We start from the raw sequence: 23606 nt of genomic DNA, 5'->3' as shown, positions 1-23606 counted from the left end.
GAAGGACAGAGTCAGAAGCAGGGCAGACAAGGGTGCCTGAGTGGCCGCTGCACTATGCAGAGTGGCAAGGCCTGGTGGAACCTGACCTAGGGATGTGGAGCTGGCCGAGTACACACCGAGGCTCAGGCTGCAGGCGTCCGGGGCAGGGTGACGGGAAGGGCAAGGCTGCTTCGAGGCTTATCTCTGTCGCCAGTGGCTCTGATCTAGTTAAGAAGAGAATGGCTGTTCAGAACTGTGTATGGAGCATGATGGGAGAGAAGGTCAAGAACCAAGAATGAGGGCCAGCGACAGGGATCAATGGGTAAGGGTGCTTGCTACCAAGCCTGAGGACTTGAGTTCAATCCCAGAGTCCCACATGGTGGAAGGAGAACTGACTCCCAGTTGTCCTTTGCTCTTCTTATGGGTACCTCAACATACCTGCTTACACACACACAATAAAAGTAAAAACAAAAAGAACCAAGAGTGGGAAGGATGAGGCCTGTAGACCCTTCACAAAAATAGCACTTGAGGCCCTCAGGAAGGAATGTGGTGGCTGAGCAAGGCCACTAATCAGGTCTGTCCTAGCTGTTTGGCCCCTGCAAGGGATCGTCATCTTCAAGAGAAACCTGGAGTAGGAACAGGCAAGGCCAAGGGTGGCCTGCTCCCATGACAGCATGCTCAAAGCCAGGCAGAGGCACTGAGGGATGATGGGAAGGTTGGGGCCAGTAAGCTACCCTTTTGTTGGGGAGCTTCCTCTTCCACATGCCTGAAGAGGAAGAGGGGCACATGGCAGGAATGGCCCTTCTGCCTCACTCAGGTTCTCTTTCTGGTAGCATGAGCTGCAGGTCTGGGTCCTGGCACACACCTATTTGCTGGCCCGCTTGTGTCTGTACATTTGCATCATGCGCTGGCGGAAGACGTCAAAGGTGTCTTCTTTCTGCTCAGGCCCATCAGATCCCAGGCCCTCTCCTTCGGAAAGAGTACCCCTGCAGAGCAGAGGTGACAGTCAGAGCTAAATCAGGAGTCAACTAGGGTACATGGGGACATGGGACAGATATCTATTCACAGGGCTAGGCATGGTTCAATGAGGTTGGCCATGTGGTGAGACCCAGAGTTTTCTCCCTAGCACAACAAAAATTAAACAAGAAAAAGAAGCCACTAGCTCACAGGAGCATGGCTTTTGTGTTTGAGACAGTTTTTTATATAGCCCTATTTGGCCTGGAACTCACAATTTCCCTGCTTCAGTTTTCCAGGATTACAGATAAGCTACAGCTAGGCCTGACTGGAGCCCTCTGTGGGTTTGCTGTCTGATCATAACAGGCCAACTCACCCAGGGGTGTGTTGGTGCTGAGGGACACACCCTCTGGACATATAAACAGGGGCTGAGGATTTGTGTCTCCATTCTTGCAGCCTGTAATGGCTTCCAGAAACACCTGTGCCATTACTAAATGATGCTTAGATTTTAAGGGTCAAGAAGCAGTTCAGAGATCTATACAGGAAGGAGCTGGTCACCCCTGTGCCCTGTGCACCTGAGTAAACAGCTAGTAAAAAATGGCCTGGCTGTATACTCTGGTATAGCCCCAACCCAAGGCACCCAAGGGTTCCCCTAGCCATGCCATACACGCTGACGGGCTCTCGGATGCCCTTCCCAAGGGAGCCCAGGCCGTGGCCTTCCTTCCAGCCCATCTTCTGCAGCATCTGGAAGCCCACATTCTTGTCTGTTAGTTTCTGCTGGGAAAACTCCAGGTCCTTGGGTTTCTGAGGAGAGAGAGGTGGGTGGGTAGACCAGTCTGTTCCAGTGTATACTGGATCTCCAAGTGGTGTTCTAACCCCAGATACCTGGAATGCTGAGCTTCACTCACCTCCAGCTTCCCTGTAACATCCCTGGGGGTGGACTTCTTGAGGCCAGGTCCCTTACCCCAGGGTAGTTACCCAGGCAACTGGCTGTGGGGTGGCTTGCAGCTGCTCTGTACTGAGACTATGAGGGAAACTCTGTGAGGAGGGTGGGGCTCAGGCCAAAGCAGAAGTGACTGAACAAGAGACCTGTAAGGACGAATGGCCCTCTGGCAGCTAGCCTCTTCTATGAGTGGACTACTCTCCTGTGCACTATATAGTTTATATTGCAGGGCTGAATGCACTCTCTTCTCCTTCCAGCCCAGCCTCCTGAAGGCAGTGGAGGGATAATAGGCTGCTGTCTTGGGGATGGAGCTTGCTATGATGTCTGGGCCAGCCTGGAACTCCTGTGCATAAGTAATCATCCTGCCCCAGCCTCTGAACACCTAGGACATGGCATATGCTCCACACCCAGCTCTGCAAAGTGCCTGAAGCCTCACCACAAGCAGCAAGTCAATCATTTTGATCCTGAACCTGCAGGGGTAGGGAGGTGTCACAATGTAGTCACACACACCTTCTTTTTGGCTATGGGACGACCCCGAGGCCTGTCATAGGCAATTCGAACTGGTTCGTGGACTGGAAGACAAAAGGGAGAGATCTGTTCACGTTGAACATTTGCCCCATGCCCTTAGAGATAGACAGACAGTCCACGCCTGTGTCTGCCCTACATGGCCAATGCTGGCTCCATCCCGTCTCCAGCTCTCAAATATTCTACATCTGCTGACCTGTGAATGGCTGTGATGAAGCCAGCAGCATTGTCAGTGCCAAGGGCACCACTCAACTCCAGAGTGCTGGCCCTCACAGACACCTGCTGCTTGGGCTGCTTTCCATGGATACAGAACACTCTCCTGCTGCAGGCAGGCCAACGCAGCACTGGGCCTTCCTAGTCAAGCTCCCTAACATCTAATCTGAGAATATAGAGCTCAGGAGAGCACCAAGCGCTGATCATGGAAGTCACTGAAGACAGTGGCAGGCCTGCCACTGTCACAGATGTGCAAAGCACCAAGGTATCTGAGGTGTGGCTCAGCTGCCAAGATACAGGGCACAAGAGTTACAGTGGGCCACTGGCCATCCACTACAGTGCTAAGGACACATCCTTAAGGACTGTGCCAAGTGGACATCATTGACTATAAAGTGACAGTTTTACAGAGTCAGCAAGGCCCAATGGTTACTGTCTTCCCAGCGTCACTATAGGTATGGGGAGAAACTTGGGTGTGCCTCAAGGTCAAGTGTGGGAAATGGCAGGCTGAGCTTCTACGACAGCCTAGTGGTGACAGAACTCCTTGTAAGGAAGGAAGCCCCCTTACTGGATAGACAGGTCTCATGCTAACACCTTAGAGTGCAGGGCACAATGGCTAAAAATACTTTCAAGCCAAAGCATATGCCCAGGGGCCACACAGCATTGGCCTGGCTGGGCTCCCCTGCCAGCACTGTGAACCAAGGAGAACCTGGTGGTGGCACACCTGCAGTTTCACTCTGTAGGAGCTGGCTAGAAAGATTACTGTATGAGGCCAGCACAGGCTAATCACGTATATTTTGTCTCAAAGAAAACCACCACAAAACCCAAAAATTCACTCAAATCCTAAGTCCTGAGAGCAGAGGACCCTGTGCAGTATGCCAGGTACTTGGGCCCATATGTACACACACAAGGCCAGCAGGTGCTAGCAGGAGGCAAGGGTGACTGGCTGTAGCTGACACAGCCAGAATGGCTACTGAGTATGTCCCTCACAGGACTATGGGATACTCACCCTTTGACTCCTGGATGAGACACACTCTCTTTGGGGCAGGGATCATGCCAACTTTCAGCGACTTGCTGCTGATTCTCTTCCTGGGGAAGCAGCTGCCAGAGGAGGCCTGTGCCAGACCAGGGGTGCCAGCCTGGTCCTCCCTGGACCCCTCTCCAGGGATGCTGTCAGTGGGGGAACTGCCCTCAGAGCCTGGACACTTGGCAGCTTCCACCTGTGGCCTGAGAGTGCAGGTCTCCTCTCCGCCCTCGTCCTCCTCACTCTCTTCATCATCTTCCTCTTCCTCCTCAGGCAGTACCTCGGGGCCCTCCAGTGCAGTCTCCTGCTCAGGGTGCCCCTCCTGTGGCTCACTCTTACCCTCCTTGCTGGCTGTGGGGCTCTGTACTGAGTCCCCTGCCTCACCAGGGGACTGGAAGGAGATGGATGGGCACAGTTCCAGCACCTTCTCTCGGTAGAACTTGAAAGCTGAGCTGCTCTGGTCGTGTAGGAACCTAAGGGGAAAATGCACTGCTGAGCTGCTGAGCTGAGCAGCTACTGGGAGACAGAATGTTCAGACTCCTGCAGGACTAGGACTGCTGAATCTAATAATCTCCTGGACGGACAAGACGATCCTCAAGTTTGTTAAGACAGGATGCTTCTGCAACTTGCAAGAAGCACCTGGATTCCATTCCTATCAAACTCAAAAAGAAAAAAAGAAAGAAGTAAAAGAAAGAAAGGCACCGGGCAGTGGTGGTACACGCCTTTAATCCCAGCACTTGGGAGGCAGAGGCAGGCAGATTTCTGAGTTCGAGGCCAGCCTGGTCTACAGAGTGAGTTCCAGGACAGCCAGGGCAACACAGAGAAACCCTGTCTCGAGGGGGTTGGGGGGGGGAGGAGAAGTATGTGAGGCAGCTCAGCCAATAAAAACACTTGCTACACACAGAACTGAGAGCTGAGCTCAGACCCCAGAACCTGTTTCCTTTAACCTCCACAAATGCCCACAGCAAACACACAATAAATAAAGCAAATGGATGAAGGATCTGAGATGCCTGAGTACTCAGTAGCCCCAAAAGCTCACACAGAGATCCAGAGGCTCAGAAGCATAGAGGTTGTGGCCAAGGGAGCTGATGCGCTCCAGCCTGCAGGCATACTAAGAACCAGCCATTGTTTTTTCTTTAAATTTTTTTTGATGATTTTTTATTTTATTTTTTTATGTGTACTGACATGTATGTCTATGTGAAGGTGTCAGATCCCCTGGAACTGGAGTTACAGACAGCTGTGAACTGCCACGTGGGTGCTGGGAATTAAACCAGGGTTCTCTAAAGATCAGCCAGTACTTTTAACCTCTGAGCCATCTCTCCAGTGCCAAGAACCAGCCTTTCTTGACCTCAGGATTTGTCCCCCAAAATACCAACAAGTTGCCGCAAAAAGCCTCCCCTTCTTTAATGATGCTGGGACACAGGGCCTACTACCTCACCCTGCAACCTCCCTGCAAAAATGCTTCAGTAAACCACTTAATAATTTGGTATATTGTTCTTACAGGGAACTGGAGTCCAGGTTCAGCACCTACACCAGGCAGCCCACAACACCCTTTAACTCCAATTTCAGCAGATCCAATGCTTTGGCCTTCATAGGCACTTGCACACATGTGGTTCACATAAACTCATACACATATATACATATTATTTTTAAAAAGATAAATCTTTACACATCAAATAAACAAAAACTAAGGAGGAAAGGCAATTGGGGAAGAATTTCAGTGTCTGCCTTCCTTGGGTGTCTATATAAGCAAGTGCACCAACACTCATGGGCATACACATATAATAGCACACACAACACATATAATAGTACACACAGGCAAACACATACACAGTACTTCTAGCAAGTACAAACTGATAATGACAATGATGAGCACCTGATGCCTGGGGAGGGAAGAGGTGACAGATATAAGGGTGGGAAAGCACACAGGGTCACAGTCAGCTTGGCTGGTACAAAGGGTTTGGGGGGGCAGAGCTGAATGGCTGTGGGGTCAGCCTATCGTGTGGGAAAGCCTACTGCAGGAGCATGCAGGACAACGCAATGGAGGACTCACACAGAGCAGAGGGGAGGAGACAGCAGTCCACTGGTAGCACACACATGCTCTGTTCTAATCCTGGCCTCCAGAGGCCAGCTGTGCCTCTCTTGTCTCTAAGTGGGAGAAGTAAAGCCAGACCAACCACAAACTGAGACCTCAGAAGCCATGAGCCCCAATCAACTATTTCCCCTTTATATTGTTTGTGCGGTTATTCTGACACTGGGGAGGGGCAGGACCTACCAGAGGTCCTGGGGTTCCCCTCATGACACTGGACATCACTGTTAAACGATGATTATGAATGAAACACTGTAGGCGGCAGGGGATCCAAAACCAGTCAGGAGGACAAATGCACAGGCAGAAAGGAGAGAGGCCTGGAAACATTTTTTGCAGTGCTAGCCTATCTGAGCAAGTGCTTGGCACTGAGCTGTGCAAAGGAAAAATGAAAGATGCACAAACAAGATGGCTCCCTCTTCCTGAGAAGGGTGAGTGGGACTTCTATAGGTGATTTTTATATTAGAATAACAAAGTAATTAAAAGTTTCAGCTGGGTGTGGTGGTATATGCCTTTAATCCCAGCACTTTGGAGGGCCAGCAAGATGGCTCAGTGTATTGATAAAGGCATTGCCTGCTTCTAACCCTGACAACCCTGGACTTCCATGGTGGAATGAGAGAACAACTCCTGCAAGTTGTCCTCTGACCTTCACATTTGCATATGTCCACCAAAGTAAATAAACCAGGTAAACATAAACAGATTCAATTGGGATATGGCTCAGTAGGTGAGAGTGTTTGCTGTGAGCTGGAGAGATAGATGGCTTAGCTGTTAAGAGCACTAGCTGCTCTTCCAGAGGTCCTAAGTTCAATCCCCAGCAACCACATGTGGTGGCTCATAACCATCTGTAATGAGATCTGGTGCCCTCTTCTGGCCTCTAGGCATACATGCAGAAGGAATGCTGTATACATAATAAAGAAATCTTAAAAATATATATTTATTCAAAAAAAAAAAAAAAAACACTGGTGTGCAGGAGCCCAAGAACATGAACAACAAGGTTTCTTTTCAAATTGTAATCTTCAATGGATTAGGAAAAAAGCTCCAGCAGCAGCCTGAAATGAAGCACTGGTTAGCTCAGACCCAGGAGCTAGCACAGCAGCCCTGACAGTACATGTGCACAGCAAGCAGGATGTGGCTCTGAGCATGGTCCACTGGCTCTCCTGGGAGCAGGAGGCAGCCTGGGCAGGCAATCAAGGGCCAGGGCTGAGAAGTGCAGGACACAGCACACACACCAGGCCCAGACAGCCAGAGCATCATGCTGTCTACATTGGAACCATAAGTTCTTTCAGACATGTAAACCAGTCTGCCTGCCTTCTGTCTGTCCTGTGTGCTTTCCATCCTTCTATTCTGTGCTTTTAGAGACAGGACCTCAACTTCCCTATGTAGCAAAGATGACATTTAACTACTGATTTTCCTGCCTCTAAGTGCTAACAAGACAGGTATGGAACATCATGTGGCCTATGCAGTGCTCAGGAGATATGAGGGCTCAAGTACATGCCAGGCAAGAAGTATATCAACTTAATTCCAGCCCTGGATCAAGCCAGTAAGTTTCCATGTGTAGTCTGTTGTAGCACCAGGCCTCTTGCACCCAGCAAAACATTCAACTACATTTTCAGTCAAACCATGACACAGCTCTCCGCAAGTAGGAGGAAACCCATTAGTGCCAAGCTTAGTCCTAGGAATACATGGGCACAGTGGGGGTGGTAGGTTTCCTATGGCTTCTGGAGGAGCCTAGGAGCATCTTCATCATAGAGGCCTTCCACCACAGGCTAGAGTTTCTACAGCATCTATGGCTGTTTAGGGGTGGTTTCTGGATTTTTCTTAGACAACTTGTGAGGCACATGCACAAGTGCTGCTGGAGTTTCCAGCCCTTTGTCTTTGTGTGAGGGTGGATGGAAAAGAGGGCAAGGCATTTCCTGGTGATCTGACCCAACAGATGCCAGCTCTGGGTCAGGCTCAGCTGAAGGTGGAACCCATCCTGCCTGCTCACAGCATGTGGGCCATGGGGTGTGGTGGAGTCCAAGGCACGTACCACAGGTCAGGGTTGTCAGTGCTGTTCTCTATGCTGAACTGCTCAATCTCAGGGCCGACCTGAGCCACAAATCTGGCCAGCTTCTCAGCAGTCTCCATGGTCTTTGCATCCACTACAAAACAGAAAGCAGTGGTTGTGGCTCTTTAGCCTGACTCAAGCTGCCTACCCTTGGTCCTTCCCTGTACCATGTGACTCTGGAGTCTTCTCTATGTCACAATTAGCCGATAGGCATCAGCAGCCTCATGGACACCAGGGGCTGGTTGTGTGGGAATAGGCCATCACCCTCATCACCTCAGCTAACAGGCTGCCAACCTGCGGCTCAAACTCTCGAAGCTTGGGTAGGCAGCCACCTAGCCAACAGCTCAGGACACTGCTGGAGTCAGGAGCAGAGAAGCGTGGGAGGTCTATGATGAGGCTTGGGCACTGTGCAGTCAGTGCATGTCCCACCTAAAGCTGGATGGGATTCTTGGGCAGAGGAAAGGCAAGCTGGTGGTAACCAAATGGATTGCATCATCAGCAGTGCAGCTTTGCAAAAGGCAGAGCGGCACAGAGGCATCTAAGGAAATGTCATGGAGGGTTTGAAGTACATGGACCCCAGGTCAGGTTGGAAATACCTGCAATGGTCTTGGGGTACAACTTGGTGGTGAGTATCTGCCTAGCAGACCTGTGGCCTTGCATTCAATGGCTAGCACTGCCGAACCCAGACTAATGAAGACACTTAGAAAGCAACTGCCTTCATACTTCACATTCTCACCCACCCCAAATAACACTGGAATAATTATTTCAATTATTTGAGACAAGGTATCACATAGGTGAGGCTGCCCATGCAAGTCTGGGTCCTCCTGGATTCCACCTTCCAAGTACTGGGAATAGTAGGTGTGCTCCACAACAGCCAGCTTCATGTAGTCTGAATGCTGCTAGATGCTGTAAGCAACCCAGGCAGGATGAAAATGTAGTAGAGGCCAGGCACGGAGACAAAGATGTAGCAGGTCAGTGGCTGTAAGTTCCAGCCCAGTCCCAGCTACAGCAATGCCAGGCCAACCAGTGCTATGGAGACTCTGTCTCACACGAAATAAGCTCTTGCAGGCCATGGTGGTGCATGCCTTTAATCTCAGAACTTGAAAGCAGAGAAAGACAGATCTCTGTGAGTTCGAGTCCAGTCTGGTCTACATAGAGAGCTCCAGACTTACATGGAGATCCTGTCTCAAACCTCTCGTAAACACAACCAAAACCAAGCAAAGCAATAAGAGGGTGTGCAGGTTCTCTGAAAACTGTGTCCTTTTCCATACGACTTTCATCTTAGTGGATTCTGGCCTGGCTGCCCCAATCTCAGCACCCCATGGGAAATGCCCAGCAAGGACACTGTCAGATTATCAGGAGTCAGGGCTCAGGAGGAATAGGAAAGACAGTGTGGCCATGTACTCATCCTGTCCAGTTCTTCTGACCACTCTAGCTTGCCATCTGCCCAGACTGCTGAGCACCTAGCACCCCAATCCCTACGACCTCAAGGGATCCAGATGGGCATGGGACAGAATGGGTGGGGTGAACACCTACTGTTAGCAGAGGGGCATCAAGATGGGCATGGGACAGAATGGGTGGGGTGAACACCTACTGTTAGCAGAGGGGCATCGAGATGGGCATGGGACAGAATGGGTGGGGCGAACACCTACTGTTAGCAGAGGGGCATCGAGAAGAGGCTGGCAAGGCTTCCGATTCACCCCCTGCTGTTGGCCGAGGAGAAGGGCCCAAGGCTCCAGGACTGGAGGGCTGAGGACGGGGTTTGGCAGGCTCTGGTAGGCAGTCCTGGGCAGCATCACTTGAATCTCGTGGTGGTGGCTTCACCCTCAAGGAGCCAGAAGTGTGGCGGCCATGGTGTTTCTGCCGAGTGCCTGAGGACAAGGATGTCTGCTGGGCAGTGGTAGCTTTCTTGGCCTTCAGGCCTCGAGGACCCTGGGAGCGAAGCAGCCGCCTGCGCTGCCATGGGAGGAGTCTGCGCTTGAGGCTTCGCACAGCTTGTGCATACAACATGGCACGCACCGCACACTGTGCTGGCGTTGGCCTCCGTTCCACGATGGACCAGCTGTGGTTGAGTCGCTGCGACTCTGCCAGCTTCAGCTTGTAGTACTTATACTCCAGGCTGTTCTCGTCAGACAGAAACCTGCCAAGCAGACACAGGGCAGAGTACTGTAAACGCAGTACTGTGCTCAGCAAGGCACAGCTGCTCTCCTGAGTGAGGCACCTGCTGCCCTCTGCTGCCCAGGTAACCTAAGAAAGTCAGGAGCTTTGACCCAGCTGGGTGCAGAGAGAGGATTATTCTTCCCAATGTCCTAACATTGGGAAGGCTGAAGCAGGAGAACTGCAGAGAATTCAAGGCCAGTCTGGACTACAAAATGAGCCATTCTCTCTTTCTGTTTCTCTTTGTAGTCTTGGCTATCCTGGAATTCGTTCTGTATACCAGGATAGCCTCAAACTCAGAGATCTCCCCACCTCAGACTCTGCCTCTGCCTCCAGAGTGCTGGGATTAAAAGTATGTACCACTACTGCCTGGTGAGACACTATCTTTTTTGGTTTGTTTGTTTTTATCGAGAGGGTTTCTCTGTATAGCCCTGGCTATCCTGGAACTCACTCTGTAGATCAGACTGGCCTCGTACTCAGAAATCCGCCTGTCTCTGCCTCCCAAGTGCTGGGATTAAAGGCGTGCGCCACCACCACCCGGCAACATTATCTTTTTATTTGTTTTGTTTTGTTTTCGACATAGCCTTACTATGTAGCCCTGACTAGCCTGGAACTCACAATGTAGACCAGGCATCTCTGTCTCCAGAGTGGTAGGGTTAAAGGTGTGCAGTCGAACATTTGTTGGATTACTTTTCCACTTTGGTGAGCAGCCATGAGGAAGCTACAGGCTCACACTGTCCTGCAGCACCACAGCGGACAAGAGGGGGCACCTCTCACATGGCCACATGGTCAAGTGCTTTCTGAGCTTTCCCTGTGCCACTGAAGGAGATAAGGCAAGATGGAGGGGAGTCTGAGACCCCTGCAAATGGACTAGGGAACGCTGAAGGAACTAGGCTGAGGTGGCCACCTCACCGCCTCCCTCAGGTACAAGGATGTCAAATCTCTGCTGGCTGTGAAAGAACAGAAGGAATGGGAACCCATGACCCTAGTAGCATTCACCAGTTCATAAAACAAAAACAACAAAACAAAACAAAATAAAACAAAACAACGAAAACCCAAAGAACTGTCACAGTTGGCCCTCTACACTAAGTTTGCTGCTTGGGAGTCAACTGAGCTTGGATGTAACACAGAAAGAGAAGGGACAGACCCCTGCTGCCGCTGCCCTTATCATGAAGCTACAGTCAAGTCACATTGCCTCCAGTGTTTCCATCCAGCTAGAGACTATGTAAAGCATACAGTGGATGAGGTGGCACACACATACAACCCCAGCACTGGGAAGGCTGAGGCAGGAGGATGTCAAGTTCCAGATCAGCCCACAGAGCTACACAGACTCTCAAAGCAAACCATGTGCTAGTAGTGATATATCTCACGCAGACAGGACACTGTTCTGCATGGGACACTGAACACCCAGACTTTAGGACCCAATGGTCTTGAGCCCAGTCCTTTGCTGATACTGGAGGTGACAATTGAAAAGTCCCTGGGACAGTAATTGAGAGTTCCCTAAAGGCCAAGGGAACCCTGGCAGAGTCAGAGCCCTACTTCCCTTACAAATTACAAGTGACGAGAGAGCCAGCAAAAAAGAGAAGCAAGGCTAGCACCTGTGTGCACTTCTCTCACCTGCCACCCCAGCACTAGAGGCTAAAGCAGGAGGAATGCCAGAGTTCAAAGCCAGCTCCTCTACCACACACTACCAAGTATGGCTTCTATCTGCCACCTCTAGTGGTGACCATTAGCTGCTAGGCTATGCCCAGTGTCTTTGTGGCAGAGGCAGTCCTCTCTAGATCAAGTCCTTCCAGTGACATCACCCCTAGGCCTCTATACCAGGATGCCTTCTTATCAAGTGGTTTCAGCTTCCCTAACCAATCTAAGGCTACCCAGCTTCCTCCCCTGCTTTTGATCTCTGCTCCAGCTCATCTTAGCTATGAATCCTGCAAGCACAGTGCCTCTATCTGTAAAGCAAGGATAGTTACAGACCAATTCACAGGTATCCAGTGTAGAGTCAACAGCAACCAGACCTGGGCCAGGAGGATCCCTTCAGCCTAGAGAGTCTGGGCATAGCTTGAGCCACAACTTAATATCCTATCTCTTATAATTAAAAAAATAAACAAAAATCAGAGAGGCTGGAGGGTTAGCTCAGTGATTAAGAGCACTTCCTATTTTTGCAGTAGATCCAGGTTGGATTCCTAGCAATCCCATGGTGGCTCACAACCATCCATGAGTACAATTCCAGAAGATCCAATGCCACCTCTGACCTCTCCAGCCACCAGGCATGTGGTACAAATACAGGCAAAACACTCTTTAGCCTTAAGTTTTTTACAGAGTCTTTATCCTGTAGTCTAGGCTGGCTGCTAGTTCTGACCTTCTTGCCTCCCAGGGCTGTAAAACTCCATTGCCACGTGCTTTTGGGGCACCTGTCTCTTTGCACCCTAGGACAGTCCAGCAGAGAAGGTGAGTGCTGCTCAACTGCTCTTGCAGAAACTAAAATAGGGCTGGAGAGATGGCTCAGCTGTTTAAGAGTACTTGCTGTTCTTCCAGCAGACCCCAATTCAATTTCCAGCCCTAAGTGTCAGCTGAAAACTGTCTCTAGGTGATTTGACACACATGTCTGGTCTCCACAGACACTGCATGAATGTGGTGCATAGACATACATGCAGGCAAAACACTCATATACATAATTGTTTCTTAAATAAGAACATGTCCTGAAAAAATAAATGATTAAAAGAAAAACAAAAAGGCAAAATAATCATGCCTACCAGTAAGCAGGGTCCTGTAGAAGAAGTGTTCTCTCTCTGGGAGATAGCCTTCCTTGGATGACACGCATGACAAGCTGGTCAATGGTGTCCACCACCCTGTGATCCGCCCGCTGGGGAACTGCTGCAATATATAGAATGGATGTTGTAAAGAATGGTGGACCACAAAGGCCTGGAGACCAGGACAGCGAACTGGAAGGCAGCAGAAATCCACAAGGCCATCAGCAGCTGGAACCTTCAATCACAGAATACTGGTGTTGGAAAGAGGAAAGCCTGGTTGAGGAAGAAAATGCCCTGCTGAAAGATGTCCCACCTGAGCCATAAGAGCCACTGGGCTACAGAGAGCTAGGTGTAGACTCCAGAAAGGAGCTGTGCACCACTGTACACATGCTGCTTAAAGCCTGACTGCTTCAGTATTAACCTAGAAAACAGGTGCGGTCAAGGTTTGAGGTCAAGCAGGAGAACTGTCTGACCTCAAGAGTTTCCAAATAGCCTAGGCAATAGGCTATAAGACTGTTTTTAAAAAAAAAAAAACAGTCACCAGGCAGTGGTGGTGAATATCTTTAATCTTAGCATTCTGGAGGAAGAGGCAAGCAGATCTCTGGGAGTTCAAGGCTGGCCTGGCCTAAAGAGTAAGTTCCAGGGCTACAAAGAAAAACCCTGTCTGTAGAAACCAAAAAAGAAAAAACAAAGTAAAAACAAACAGATAACAACAAAAATCCCTGTGGTCAGAGAGATGGCTTAGTGGCTGCGAACATTGAAGTCCTAAATTCAAATCCCCAAATAAAAAGTTGGGTGTTACAGACGGTGAATGCCTGTAACGCCAGTGCTGTGGAAGGTGGCAACTGGAGGACAGTCAGAGCTTGCTGGCCACTAGTCTAATTCCAGATTAAGTAAGACCCTGTCTCAAGGGAGTAAGACAGAGAGTGATAAGAGCCTGTATATGCACACATATAGTACACACTCATACTCTATCTACTCTTACATACATATGTAAACATATACAAACAAACTCAACAAAATACCTGAAAACAAAAACTACAAAAGACATCAGTGATGGGGTTTAGTCAAGAGCACTTGCTGACAACTCAGAGGACCCCTCGTGCATGCCTGCACCATTTATGCACAGTAAGTGTATACAGTGCTGTGCACATGTGCCCAGATGTGGAGGTAAGAGGAGGTGGGTGTCCTGTCATTCTTTACCTTATTCCTTGAAATGGGGACTCGTACTGAACATGGAGCTAGGCTGGCAGCTAGCAAGCTCCAGTGGACAACAAACCACAGCCTCCCTCCTGCCTCTGGTCCTACAGAATTGGGATTATGGGTATAGCTAGTTTTACATGGTTGCTGGGGTCTAAACTCAGGTCCTCATGCTAATTTTGTAAGTGTTCTTACCCACTGACCCATTTCTCTAGCCCTGTCTTTTTTTTTTTTAATATAATTAATGTGTGAAAGGATATGCGCATATCATGGCCTGCAGGTAGCAGCCAGAAGACAACGTGAGTCAGTTATTTTCCTCTATCATATGGGTCACAGAGATTGAATTTTGGTTGTTATACTAGGTGGTAAGTGCCTTTAACCAAAGACCCATCTCACCAGGTCCTCTTTTAGTTTTTCAATTTTTATTTTACACTGGACACCCTGAACTGGAGTTACAGACAGTTGTGAGCTAGTATATGGATCCTCTGAAAGCAGCTAGTGTTCTTAACTCTTGAATCATCTCTTCAGCATCCCTTTTGCTTTCTCTTTCAAGGTCTTTCAGCAATCTTGTCTCTCTTGGCTCAGGCTAGAATGACAGGCCTGTGCCATCATGCCAAGCTCACTGAGCACGGAGCCTTTGTAGAGGAGCAAGTGGCTCTAGCTGAAGCAGCTGGGCAGTCCTATGGCCACACAGCTATGCACTCAGGGCAGAGGTTGCCAAGGAAATGCCCAGCTCTGCTTCAGAAACCTCTACTACTACCAGGCAGTGGAAGCCCCTGAGGGAAAAGCGGGGTCACTACACATGGTCAGTGTCACGATGTAGCAAGTACTACAGAGACTCAGATAAGCTGAGATATCAGTCCTCTCAGCATAGGGAGAAGCTGAGGCAGGGGATTTATAGCTTGAGGCTTATTGGTGCTCACAAGGACCACAGTGCAGAGCCCGGGACCCAAGCTATAAGTCAACTTCCTCACCAGTTCAAGGGACCTGATACCCATTTCAGGTTTCTGTTCTCATCACTCAAAGATGGACACATACACACACAAATTAAAAAAAACAATCTTTCTGAGTGGGGCTGCACATACCTCTAAACCTAGCACAGAGGCAGAGGCAGGTGGATGGATCTCTCTGACTTTGAGACAGGCCTGGTCACACAGTGAATTCTAGGTCAGCTGGGGGTTACTACATAAAAGGACTCTAAAAACAACAACATCAACATCATCATCATCATCAACAACCACCACCTAAAAAGAGAGAAGAGAGGCAGCTGCACCCTCAGGACAGTGTGTGTGCTGCTGCAGTGCCTGGGCCCTTCCTGGAGAGTTGGGTAATAAGCCCAAGGCGCTGTAGCCCTGCCTCCCATAGCACCTGGTGCTTGCTATCCTCATTTCTAGCACGTGAGGATGGGAAAGGAAATGCATCCAGTCTGCTTCTAGAAAGAACCTTTCTTTAGAAGTAGCGTGGTCACTCATCTGTGTTGGGACGTCTGCTGTCTGGTACAATCAGGGCTCCATAAAGGAAAGGGTAAGGGCAACAGCGACACGCCCTTGGCTATAGATAATGTCACAGGAGAGAAAAGATTGGTACCATGTCCTCTGATGCCTAGGAAGGCTGGGTGTGACAGCATGCTGGGATCACAAGAGAGGAGAGGGAAGCCAACACCAGAGCTGCCAATGACTGCTGTCTAGAGGGAATTGGGTGAAAGGTACCAATACCACCTGGGAATAACTCAGTAGCTCCTTGATACCCTCAGTACCCAACCAAAGCCTCCCCAGTAACCACCACTCCCACCACCCGGGCACAGGATCCACTAGGTTTTGGTGTCCTGCTTTCTCTGTCTTCAGTGACACCTAGGACAAAGTACTTCAGAACACAGTGTCCTAACCTCCATCCCATGCTGAAGGGGGTCACGCATACATTGTTCCTAGTGAAGGCCAGCCAGTTTTGTACCTTTTCCACATGGGTCTCTTTTCAAAGTAATCTTGAAGCTGGGGAACTGGGCTTAGTGGGTACCGCACTTGTGTAGCATGTACAAAGCCTTGGGCTCTATCCCTAGGACCTCAGAAAGTAGGGATGGGGGGAGGCAGTACATGCTGTCATCTCAGAGCTCAAAAGTGGAGGCACAAAGAACAGAAGTTTAAGGCCAGCCTGGTCTACATAAGACTGCCTCTAAACAAAGGGAAAAAGAATTGGGTCCTTGAGTTCTAATCTCAACATTTAAAAAAGTGTATAAAAATCTCAGAGAGGGGATGGCAGGTAACAGCACATGCTACTCTTGCAAAGGTTCAAGTTCTTTCTACTCCCAGAACCTATGTTATGCAGCACACAAATGCCTGGAACTCCAGCTCCACAGAACCTGGAGCTGGAGCTTCTTCTGATCTTCATCAATTCCTTCATGTATGTAGTGTACATACTCAGGCATATATATGTAAATAAGCAAATGTTTGTATGTATGTATGTATGTATGTATGTATGTATGTATGTATAAAATCTCAAAGAGAGTGTAGGGTCTAGGGCAATGTCTGTTGCAAAGTACTTAACTTGCAACAGTGAGGACCTGTATTTGATCTTAGGTCTGACACAAATAATGCAAGGTGGGGTGATGCATGCATGTGGCAGAACCAGGGAGGTGGAGAGAGGAGGCCCACTGGGCCCTGCTGTCTAGCCTAATTAGTGAGCTTCAGGTTCAGTGAGAGGCCGTGTCTTAAAGGTGGTGGACAGCCTTCCTGAAGAGCAACACTTGAGGCTGTCTTGTAGCCTCCAGACATATGCATTTGCCTGCACCCTGCACACTTATCTCAAAACCTCAGGACAGCAATATGGCTCAGTGGGTCAAAGTGCTTAAAACCAAGCCTGATGACTGGAGGTCGATCCCTGGAATCCTCTGGCAGAAGAAAAGAACTGTTTCCTTCAATTTGTGACCTCTAACCATGTGCCTTGGCATTCATACCTACACACACACACACACACACACACACACACACTGAATAAAAATACTGTAGCATTTGGTAGTGATGACATTGTTTAAAAAAATAAAACCTTACCTTGGCTCAGAGTACTTGCAGCCCAGGTCTGAGATGTGGTTTTCTGTTCTCGGGGCTCTGGGGGCACAGCCCTCTTGACCTGGAGGGGATAGCCACTGGCCATGAGCCAGGCCTTCAGGTGGTCTATGTACTCCCTTCCGAACAAAGTGGAGTCCTCAAAATTTGGGAAGTAGGCCGGAGATGGGGCAATGTCTTGGAGGCCCACAGCCTCTAGGATCTTCTCCTGCCGGAAAGAAGAAGCCAAGGAGAAGGTCTGGCCTAAAAGTGCCAGGGACTTCCTGCAAAGAGAGTTGGTGGTCTCCAGGGCCACAGCCAGGTCCAGTGGGCTAGTGAGGGTCTTCATCTTGACACTCAGCTCATAGGCATTACAGGCCATGAGTAAAGGCGTGACGCCCTTCAGCAGTCGGTCCTGGAGCCTCATGATGTACTTGTCGAAGGGCTTGATGATCTCAAAAAAGCAGTTTTTGGTCTTCACAGCACCTTTGTCTAAAAGCATGTTTAAAAACTCATTATCAACTCGGGGCGTTTTTAGAGCAGAGTGCTTTAGAAACTTGATGGTAAAAAAGCAGAAATCTCTATGCTCCGGCTTCAAGGAGCATTTGAAAGAGGCCAGCATCTTAGCACATGTCTCAGTTTCCAGTTCAAACAGAGTCTGGAAGAGCTGGGAGAACTTGAGGTCATCCTTGATAGTGTGGAATCCTGCCCACTTGATGATCTCTATGCCGAACCTTGAGAACACATCTGCCTTGTCTGTGGCATCAAACGCCATCTTCCTTCTGGGCAAGCCGAGGGTCCTAAGGTCCAGCCCCAAGGGGATCTTCAGAGCAGCAAACTGGATTTCATCCAGCACTGGACTTGTCCCAATGGTCACATCAGGACTTGGGGTGGCTTTCTGGATTTGGTTAGTGCCCTGAGGTTTGGAAGTAATACGACTGACAACAGGTATTTTCTTCGTGGTCATGCTTTTTAGTGTGATAAGCTTCCCAACACCCTTTGCTCCAAGCAGGCCCTGAGTGTCCCCCTTTCCAAGTAGGGTGCCTTCCTGGTCAGCCATGTTTAGAGACCGGCCTCTGGCTAAGACTTGCCCACTGCTTCTAGACACAGAGTCCACCTCCCCAGGATGGTCCAGGTCATAATCCCGACTTTCCTTCTCCACCCGCCTGGAGGAGGCCAAGTCTCCTAACAATGAGGCCCCAAAACCATATTCCTGTGACCAGGAAGATTCTTGAGAAACTGAGTGGCCCAAGTCTTGTTCCCAAGAGCCACGGAGTGCAAGCTTCCAGTCCTGAGAAGGAAAATGTCCCAGATTCCGGTGGCCAAAACTCTGGTCCCGGGAGTCAGTATGGGCTGGTTCCAGATCCCGGCCACATTCTTTGCGAAGATAGCTGTCCTCACCAACCGACTGGTTACTAGATCTGAAGGAGGGTCCCACAAACATGTCACCTCTCAGACCTTCTCTTCCTAAGTCTAGTGAGTACACTCCAGATCCGCTGGCGGAGTACCTGCTATCACCATGAATGTCCTCATAGACATCTGCTCTGGCTCTTGAGCCTGTCCTTAAGAGATCTGAAATAGATGACCACAGACAAACAGACGGCACTTTAGAGCATGGACTGCAAGGGAATGGCCCACATTCTAGACAGGTGTGAGGTGCTCTAACATTGTTTAAAATGGGTAGAGATAGCTTAGTGCTTGCCATGCACGTGTGAGGGCATGAGATCAGATCCCCAAAACTCACAGTAAACCAAGCAGGTGTGGCTGCCTGTAATTTCCCATTCTCAGGAAGTAGAGACAAGAAATCCCTGAGGCAAGATGGCCAGCCACAGTGGCCAAAATTGGTGACTCCAGATTCAGGAAGAGCCACAGCTTCAATAAATAAAGTGGAAAATGACTGGGAAAGATACTTGCACACACTGAGCACACAGGTATACACATATACACAGACAGACAGACAGACAGACACAGGCATAGGCACAGGTGTGTGCGCGCGCACGCGAGCACACACACACACACACACACACACACCAAACCAATAAGAAAATGTCTATGATGACACCTCCAGCTCTCCACTAGCCAATCTACACTAACCCACTGAGAATTGCAGCCATACATTCAACCAAGCTAGAGTAAAACTTGTACCTGCACTCAGTGTGGCCTTTCCCAGCATTCTCCCTATACAACAGCAGGGAGCACTGCCGCCCACAGTTCTTGGTTGTATTTGGGAGGATTCAAAACACATGGAAGATGAGCACCTCTGTGCTGTGCAGATACCACCATGTCATTACATATGAAGGGGAAGCATCTTGTTAGCTTGTACTGTATAAGGGCTAGAAACCCCTATGTGGGGCAGTGGATGGCACCAGACAGAAGAACTAAGGTAGTAGCAAAGTTCAGAACCCTATAAAACTCATCATTGAGAATGGCAGGAGTTCAAACTGGCTCCTGATCAGATTCCTGTCCTGGAAGATGTGACCACAGTAAGAGGACCATGACAAACGGTCATGTAGCATAGAACCTAGAGTTCTCCATGATAGTCAGGTATCCAGGGGCCCCCAAGTGTAGCCAATGAACATCCCTTCCTAGGCATCCCTTCCTGCAAAAGGTATTTAATCTGTGGTTTACCCTAAGTAAGTCGTATGCATCCTCATCCACCATGAATCACACACACACAGCAGAGGCCCATCACAGGCCTGCAGGACCTCATTCCCAACTTGTCACAGTTCCCAGCGATGCCCGGGTACACAGGAGGATGGAGCCCCTGTTCTCAACTCTTTCTGGTTCCCAGCGGCATCTGGGTACATAGGAGGCTGAGAACCACACCCATGTCCTATGGGTACCGGGGGTGATCACAATGAACACATGTGTGTAAGCACCAGGCTTGTGCTTACCTGCTGCCTGCTGTGTCCATTAGTCAAGACAGGACAGTGGGTGACCCCTCAGGCACACATTAGCATTAGACAAAGGCTCCCAAGCTCACCATCAGCCACCACCACCCCCAACATCATTCCACCTACCCTTTAGAGAAGGGACTTGGTCTATGAAGCCTGGATCTTTCATGGTGCCTGGCCCACTTCAGAGTTTTCACTTCTGTCTCAGAAGTTTTATAGAGGCTGCCACTCTCATTGCCTCCTGGAAGACTTCCTGTCCCACACTGCCACTGGGAGGCAGCAGTAGCCTAACCCTAACCCACACCCAGGACAGCTGAGCAGGCAACGGCCAGACCTCTGTCCCCAAAGTGGTAGAAAGGCCTGCCTGGCATTAACCCTCCTCTCTCTGGGGCTGAAATAGAGACAGAGGCAGGTAGGAATAGAAGTCACATTAAGTAAGGCTATGGTGGAGAGTGAAGTGTCATCCAGGGTTGGAGTGGGGAGTACACAAATATCATTGTAGTTCATTCTGCACACAGAAAGAAACACTACAAGAAGCTGCCCCCAGAAGCTATCCATGGTGGCAGCATGGCCCAGGCATCTTTCTCTCAGTTGGATTTTAAAACAAAATCTACAACAAAGTAAAAAAAGAAGAAAAAAATCTGACAAAAAGGTACTGGTAACAAACACCTGGAAAGCCAACATTCAAGAGATGGGGGGAGATAGGACTGAGTTTAGAAGACTTGGACCCATCTTAGGACCCATCTTAACATATCAGCACAAGTCTATAACCCCAGTGGTGGGAAGGCAGAGACAGGAGATCTCAGGGTCCACTGGCTAGCCAATCTAGCCACATCAGCAAGCTTCTAGTATCTCAAAAAACAAGGTGGGACTAGAGAGATGGCTTGGTGATAAGAGCACTCGCTGCTTTTCCAGAGGACCTGGGCTCGGTTCCCTAAACCACACAGCCTCACAACCGCCTGTAACTTCAGCTCAAGAGAGCTGATGCACTCTTCTGGCACCTTCACTCAGGTGCATATATCCACATAACACGTAATTTAAAAATAAAAATATATCTTTAAAAATCAAAACAAAGTGGTGGGTGACTGAGGAAGATACCAAATGTCAACTTATACATCCCCACATGAGTGTACAAAAACATGAACGTATGTACACAAACCCCCTGGTACTGGCTGGTTTTGTGTCAACTTGACACAAGCTGGAGTTATCACAGAGAAAGGAGCTTCAGGTGAGGAAATGCCTCTATGAGATCCATCTGTAAGGCATTTTCTCAATTAGTGCTCAAGGAGGGAAGGCCCATTGTGGGTGGTGCCATCCCTGGGCTGGTTGTCAGGTGTTTTATAAGAGAGCAAGCTGAGCAAGCCAAGGGAAGCAAGCCAGTAAGTAACATCCCTCCATGGCCTCTGCATCAGCCCCTGCTTCCTGACCTGCTTGAGTTCCAGTCCTGACATTCTTTGGTGATCAATAGCAATGTGGAAGTGTAAGCTGAATAAACCCTTTCCTCCCCAACTTTCTTCTTGGTCATGATGTTTGCGCAGGAACAGAATCTTGACTAAGACAGACACACACCACACCCCAATAAAAAAAGCAAGAAAATGAACAGTTACTAGGTATTAGAGTAATTGAAGAAAACACAAAAAACACTCCTAGGCAAATACAAGTTCCCTTCTTCAGCAAGCACTTACTGAAGTGTACATAGTAGGCACTGCCATTACCAAATGGAAAGAGATGGCTCAGTGGCAGGGCCCTTGCCTAGTACATATCTGGTCCTGAGTTCACCCTGAGCTCAGAAAAGAAGACCCTCCACACCCATGCATATGCATACACTGGCGGGAGGTGGGTGCCAAGTAGGGCAATCCAATGGGCAGGAATACAATGGGAAACACCATCCTAAGACACTCTCATCATGTGTGAAGGGGAGGGGTGAGGCAGACATATAGTTCCACCTGCAAGAAACAAACTGAAATCACTCTGACTGTGGTCTTGGTGCAGTCAAGGTGGCAGAGTTAAGAGGCAAGAACAGAGCCAGGCAGTGATGGCACATGCCTTTATCCCAGCACTTGGGAAACAGAGGCAGGAGAATCTCTGAGTTTGAGACTAGCCTGGTGTACAGAATGATTTCTGGGACAGCCAGGGCTACACAGATAAACCTCGTCTCAGAAGCCAAAAACAAACAAACAAAATAATAATAATAATAATAATAATAATAATAATAATAGGCAGGAATCATAGCTGTATCATGCATTTCCTATGTCAGGTTTACAGAAAAGAGAAATGTCCAGGATAGAGCAGAAGCTTAAGAAGGATGACTGACAACCATACAGCATTGTTCCAAAACCATGAGGCACTCTGTAAGGCTTACTGTTTCTCTGCCAATCTGTTTTTCTTTCTCTTTCTTTTTGAGGCAGGGTCTTGATATATAGCCCAAACTGGCCTCAAACCCAGAGGTATCATGCTGCCTCACACTCCTTACCATGTATCAGAACACAAACCCTCACTAGTCTTCCTGAGGAAATTAATGTGTAGGGAGATGGACGGCACAGTGGCTAAGAATGCTTGTTGTGCAAGCAAGAGGACCTAAGTTCAAATTTCTACCACCCACAAAAGGGCCAGTCATAGCCGGGCGGTGGTGGTGCACGCCTTTAATCCCAGCACTTGGGAGGCAGAGGCAGATGGATTTCTGAGTTCGAGGCCAGCCTGGTTTACAGAGTGAGTTCCAGGACAGCCAGGGCTACACAGAGAAACCCTATCTCGAAAAAAACAAAAACAAAAACAAAAACAAAAAACAACAACAACAAAAAAGGGCCAGTCATGGCTGAAATAAATGGTGAGCTTCAGTGTCAGTGAGTAACCTTGGGTTCCTCCCCCCACCCACACAGCCCAAAACAACAACAACAACAACAAAAAAAACCATAGTAGATTAACCAGGCTTTTAATCCCAGCACTTGAGAGGCAAAGGCAGGAGAATTTCATTGAGTTCAAGGCTAGCCTGGTCTACATAGCAAGCTCCATGACAGGACTACATAGAGCAGTGTTTTTGAACCTGTGGGTCATGACCTCTTTCAAAGGAGTCACTGAAGACCCATCAGAAAACACAGACATGATGTGTGGCACTTGAGTATTATGGCATGTTCAACCTTTTGATATTGCAATGTTAGGTTGTAATCTATAACGTTTACACTGAAATCAAGCTTAAAAAAACCTTTTAAACAACAAATCTTATTGTTTTCAGTAAGTTTATAGTTTTATATAGGGCTACCTCCATAGCAATCCACAAGTCATGGTTTAGATATACCTGAAAGAACTAAGATTTCAGTTCAGCTAGTTTGCTGGAGGCTGAGGCAGTGTCTTAAAAGGGGAGCAGCTAGCCAGGCATGGTGGCACATACCTTTAATCCCAGTAATTGGCAGAGGCAGAAGGGTCTCTGTGAGTTTGAGGCTAGCTTGGTCTACAAAGCAAGTCTAGTCCAGGACAGCCAGGTCTGGTTATACTGAGAAACCCTGTCTTGAAAAAAAAAAGAGGGGGGCTGGAGAGATGGCTCAGTGAATAAGAGCACTGACTGCTCTTCTGAAGGTTCTGAGTTCAAATCCCAGCAACCACATGGTGGCTCACAACCATCTGTTACGAGACCTGACGCCCTCTTCTGGTGTGTCTGAAGAAAGCTACAGTGTACTTACATATAATAAATAAATAAATCTTTAAAAAAAAAAAAAAAAAAGAAAAAAGAAAAAAAAAAGAGGGATGTGGGGGAGAGGGAAAGGACAGCTGATGCGATGGCTCAGTGAGTAAAGGCACTTGC

At 48.8% G+C, this 23606-nt stretch overlaps 1 protein-coding gene across 7 annotated transcripts in view; it reads right to left on the bottom strand.

Annotated features, from left to right (window-relative positions):
• The window catches only part of Sugp2 (SURP and G-patch domain containing 2), a 28371-nt gene that overhangs the window by 1669 nt on the left and 3096 nt on the right, over positions 1-23606 (bottom strand). For 4 of the 7 annotated variants that reach the window (XM_031340093.1, XM_031340091.1, XM_031340088.1 and 1 more), the window contains 9 exons: positions 16920-18485; positions 12679-12799; positions 9421-9908; positions 7751-7862; positions 3621-4108; positions 2387-2448; positions 1601-1737; positions 845-965; positions 117-203 (listed from right to left, as the gene is read on the bottom strand). In XM_031340093.1, the coding sequence (XP_031195953.1) occupies positions 845-965; positions 1601-1737; positions 2387-2448; positions 3621-4108; positions 7751-7862; positions 9421-9908; positions 12679-12799; positions 16920-18485 (3095 nt within the window). In that variant the 3' untranslated portion in view covers positions 117-203. Of the gene's footprint in view, positions 1-86; positions 204-844; positions 966-1600; positions 1738-2386; positions 2449-3620; positions 4109-7750; positions 7863-9420; positions 9909-12678; positions 12800-16919; positions 18486-23606 lie in introns of all 7 variants that reach the window. The other 3 variants (XM_031340092.1, XM_031340094.1, XM_031340090.1) reach the window with 3 other exon arrangements.

The sequence above is a fragment of the Mastomys coucha genome, unplaced genomic scaffold, assembly GCF_008632895.1.
Source record: "Mastomys coucha isolate ucsf_1 unplaced genomic scaffold, UCSF_Mcou_1 pScaffold22, whole genome shotgun sequence".
NCBI lineage: Eukaryota > Metazoa > Chordata > Mammalia > Rodentia > Muridae > Mastomys > Mastomys coucha.
The sequence above is the reverse complement of the archived record's forward strand: the minus strand, read 5'-3'. Positions and strand labels throughout refer to the sequence as shown.